This window comes from Camelina sativa, chromosome 5, assembly GCF_000633955.1.
Source record: "Camelina sativa cultivar DH55 chromosome 5, Cs, whole genome shotgun sequence".
NCBI lineage: Eukaryota > Viridiplantae > Streptophyta > Magnoliopsida > Brassicales > Brassicaceae > Camelina > Camelina sativa.
Genome location: NC_025689.1, coordinates 29,058,529 through 29,063,367, shown reverse-complemented (window position 1 = coordinate 29,063,367; position 4,839 = coordinate 29,058,529). Strand labels below are relative to the sequence as shown.

General features: G+C 36.9%; 1 protein-coding gene across 1 annotated transcript in view; it reads left to right on the top strand.

The window, feature by feature from the left end:
* LOC104787800 (GDSL esterase/lipase At5g03610-like) overlaps positions 710–4,839 on the top strand; it is a 6,761-nt gene continuing 2,631 nt past the window's right edge. The window contains exons 1-4 of the mRNA XM_010513442.1: positions 710–773; positions 867–1,079; positions 1,524–1,795; positions 2,201–2,507. Coding sequence (XP_010511744.1) covers positions 710–773; positions 867–1,079; positions 1,524–1,795; positions 2,201–2,507 — 856 coding nt within the window. The remainder of the gene's footprint in view (positions 774–866; positions 1,080–1,523; positions 1,796–2,200; positions 2,508–4,839) is intronic.

Sequence of the window (4,839 nt, the reverse complement as noted above, 5' to 3'; positions counted from 1 at the left end):
AAACTTATATCTATTATAGAGAAAAATAAGAGAAACCACTGGAGATGTCTTAGGCAGAGAGAATGCCGTGTTCGTTTAAAGAAAATATTAGAAGTTTGATGCAATCAATTGAGAATCTAAGACCATCTCTAATAGTTTTTTCTATTTTTTTCTCTATAATAGAGAAACTCTATAATAGAGGTGAGTTTTACTTCAACTCACCTCTATTCTCATCTCTAAAATAGAGATCCTTAATTTTTTCTCTATATATAGAAAAACTCTATTTTTTTACTCTATACATAGAAGAAAATATAGCAATTTCTGTTTTAAGGGTGAGAATAGAGGTGATTTGGAGTAAAACTCACCTCTATTATAGAAAAGAAAATAGAGATGGATTGGAGATGCTCTAAAACGTTGACTCAATTCTAAGATATTATATCCTATATGTTGCGTAAAGCAATGAAAATGAAGAAATTTATGTATAAGGAATGAAATGCATCTGAAATAAAATATAAGCACAAGAACGAATGATAAAATTTAAACTACAACAGCGATTTTTAAACTTTTATATTGTTTTAAAATAATTCAGCCAAAACTTGAGAGTTAATTTCGTTAAAATCCCATTATAAATAAGTGCACACTCTCAGTTCTCTAAGTTCCATTCTTATACTCATCTCCTCAACATATTCTCTCTTTAAAAAACGAAAAAAACAAAAAAACGTGTTCTAAAATGGATTCCATGCTAAAACTCTTCGTCTCACTATTACCGGTCTTGTTCTCTTATCTCCTCTTTGGTAATTCACAGTTATCTTGTAACTTTCATTAATTAGTATGGATTCCCTAAAATCCACATGCATAGTTTAGAAGTTACAATTTGTTCTTGGCAGGAAACATCAGTGGAGTTGAGAGTTCAAAGAAGCATCCTCATCATCAGCAGTTGCAAGGTCCAACGAAGCTGTTCGTGTTTGGAGATTCTTACGTCGATACCGGGAACATTAAGATGCATGAAGCTCCCTCATGGGAAGTCCCTTATGGCATCACATTCCCCCGTAAACCCTCCGGCCGTTTCTCAGACGGCCGTGTCTCCACCGATTATCTAGGTACCTCTTCGGCCGTCTCTAAAACATTATGAATGAGTTCACCTTAAACTTGATGGAGACTAAATATTTTAGTGAGGAATCCACTTCAACCTCTTAGTGAGGGATACATTGTGAAAGATCATCATTTATACATTTGAAATATAAAATTGAAGTTGCGAAATTAAGTTAGTCGTCGCAAGATTGTTATATTGTCATATTAATTTAATGAATCTAATATATTCTATCTGCGTTAAACATCTATGTATATCTTATGTAATAGCCAACCCAACTTCAAATCGCAGATACATATGTACATACTTGCATGTTAAAATGAATTTTACTTAGTTTGAAATTTTTTTCCTTCACTACAAATATAAATGGTCTGCTTGTTGACACTGCTTATTGTTTCGAAACACATTTTTATAAATATAAATGTGTTGGTGGATGGTGGTTAATTGGGTGCAGCCAAACTGTTGGGGTTAAAATCCCCCATTCCTTACCTCTGGAAAGATTATGCGGGACATGAACGGTTAGAGTACGGAATGAATTTTGCATATGGCGGAACCGGAGTCTTCGAGACTATAAATTCAAATCTCAACATGACCTATCAGATCAGTCTTTTTGAAAAACTCATCGGCAATGTCTACTCCCCATCCGACCTTTCTTCTTCCCTAGCTCTTGTTAGTGTTGCTGGTAACGACTACATAACTTACATTGCCGGAAATGGCACAAAACCTGTAAGTTTTTCTTTATATATATATATACACTTCTTTTTGTTAAGCAAAAATATAATTTAATATTATAGTAAAGTTCAAAATCATAACTTCTAATCATAATCATATAAATATGATCATTAGCTATCATAATTTTATATACTGAGATATTAAATAATTTTGCCTCAACAGATTTTTTTTAAAAATTAATTATCTATATAAAACAAAACTTTAAAGCAAAAAACATAGATTTTAGGAAATGGAGAAAGTGTGTATTCGGTCTTAAACATTTTATGACTAAATTGCATAGTTCTAGAAATCAGGTTTCAACATTTAGTTAGCTCTTAGTCTTAGACTACTTTTCCAATCAGGCCAATGCTTTATATGAATATATATGAGAAAGAGAGTTTACTTGATCATTTATTACAGGGCTTTGTAGCATACATGAAGCAAGTCATCAATCAAACCGAGGTGAATTTGAGGCGAATCCATGCATTAGGAGTAAAAAAGATAGCAATACCATTATTGCATCCTCTCGGGTGCCTTCCCGTTGTCTCGAAAGGCTCATCGTTCGCTGATTGCAAAAAATTTGTAAACTTGGCGGTGATCATTCACAACAACTTATTGCAGACAGTAGTGGCCAAGCTCAACAAGGAGACCGAGCATTCAACTTTCATGGTTATTGATTACTACAACGCCTTCTTGACCGTCTTGAAGAACAAAGGAGAGATTCCAGGTAAGAAGAGTACTAAAACAAACATCTATTGAATCAAACACAAAGATTAACGAATAACTCTCGTTTATTGCTTTAGAAAACTTCTTAAAACTAAAGCTCTCAATCTCATAAGTTGTGCTACACCTTAGCACCTCCTTATAGGAAAATTAACTTTAGATGATTCCTAAAGAAAAGTAAAACTAACATTTGATATGTATATTTAGATCCTCCTAAATATACTCAGCTTGATCTCCAAGCTACTGCAAGCTTACACCAACATTGTCCCCCTTAAGCTTGAAGACATGTTTGCTCACATCTTGAACTCCAATAAGGCCTCTCATTTCCTTGAACTTGATTCTCCCAAGTGCCTTTGTAAGAATATCAGCTTTCTGCTTGATGCCAGGAACATGCTCGACCTCTACCTGCTCATTTTCAACACATTCACAAATGAAATGATACTTCCTATGAATGTGCTTGCTGCGGCCATGGAAGACAGGATTTTTGGTCAGTGCTATAGCAGACTTGTTGTCTATACGAACCGTTACTCTCCTAAGATCTTCACCTGTAACTTCAGTGAGTAACTCTTGTAACCAAATAGCCTGCTTAGCTGCTTCGGTGGCTGCCATAAATTCTGCCTCACAAGAAGACAAAGCCACAGTCTCCTGTTTCTGTGAACACCAAGTAATCGGGCAATCATTGAGGTAGAAAATGTGACCACTTGTGCTCTTGCCATCATCTTCATCTATATTGTGACTACTATCACAATAACCAACTAAACCGGAGCTGCTTCCTCTTTTAAACGTAAGACCGTAACCTGAAGTCCCTTGTAAGTATCTCAACACATGTTTCAAAACCACACCATGACATTGTTTTGGATTATGCATATAACAACTCAAGATTCCAACAGCAAAAGAGAGATCAGGTCGGGTATGAAGCAAGTATCGGAGACAACCAATATTTCTTCTATATTCACTTTCGTCAATGGACTGATCACCCAAACCTTTGGAGAGTTTCAAGCCTGAATCCATCGGAACCTACACAGCATTGCACTCACTCATACCAGTCTCTTCGAGAATTCTTTCTGCATATCTGCTTTGTTTCAACGTGATTCCACTGTTCTCTTGTAAGACTTCAATACCAAGATAGTATGTCAATCTCCCAAGGTCACTCATCTCAAATTTGGACGACATTCCCTGTTTGAACTCATGAACCAGATTCAAGCTGCTACCGGTGACGAGAAGATCATCTACATAAACCGCAACAATCAACACATGCTCCTTTTCTTGTCTTCGATAGAGAGAAGGTTCCTTGGCACATCTCACAAAGTTTAATTCCTTTAGAATCTGATTAAGCTTGTGATTCCAAGCCCTTGGAGCTTGACGCAGTCCATAAAGTGCTTTGCTGAGCTTATACACCATTCCTTCACTTCCTTCCTTCGTGAAACCTTCCGGCTGAGAAACAAAAACTTCTTCTCTAAGTTCCCCATGTAAGAAAGCCGTTTTTACATCTAGATGGTGCACCTCCCATCCTCTAGAAGCAGCCAAGGCAATGATGAAACGAATTGTCTCGATACGTGCTACCGGAGCAAAGACTTCGTCGAAATCGATTCCATGTTTTTGCACATATCCTTTTGCAACTAACCTTGCTTTATACTTATTAATGCTGCCATCTGAATTGCGTTTGATCTTAAACACCCATTTCAGTCCAATTGGCTTGGCACCGTTTGGTAACTCCACCAAATTCCATGTTTTGTTCCTTTCAATCGAGCTTAGTTCCTCAATACAAGCTTCTCTCCATACTTCAAGTTCTTTTGCTTCTTCATAGAACCTTGGTTCGTCATTCAAAGATAACAGAAGACGCTCTCCTTCTTCTGCTAAGAGCACATAGTCATTAAGATAGCTTGGCTTTACACTTGGTCTTGTCGATCTTCTTAACACAAGTTGATCTTGTTCCGACTCTTGCTCTTGAGGAATTTCTTTAAAAATCTCATCTTCGCCTGCAGAGTCGTGATCTTGTTCGACTGCAGAATCATGATCATGATCTTGTTCGCATTCTGGTACGACTTCCTTCAGACCATTATTCCCAAAATCTCCAAAACTTACAACAAAAGATCCTGGTACCTCTGTTTCATCACGTGAATCTCTCCAGCTCCATTTTTTCACTTCGTCAAAGATTACATCTCTGCTTACTGTTATTCTCCGTGTTGATGGGTTCAACAATCGATAAGCTTTACTTCCTGGTTCTGTTCCAAGATGCACCAATGCTCGAGACCTATCATCCAACTTCTTGAGATGCTTCGATTCCACCCTAGCATAGCCGATACATCCAAAGACCCTCAAATGTTCCAAGTTTG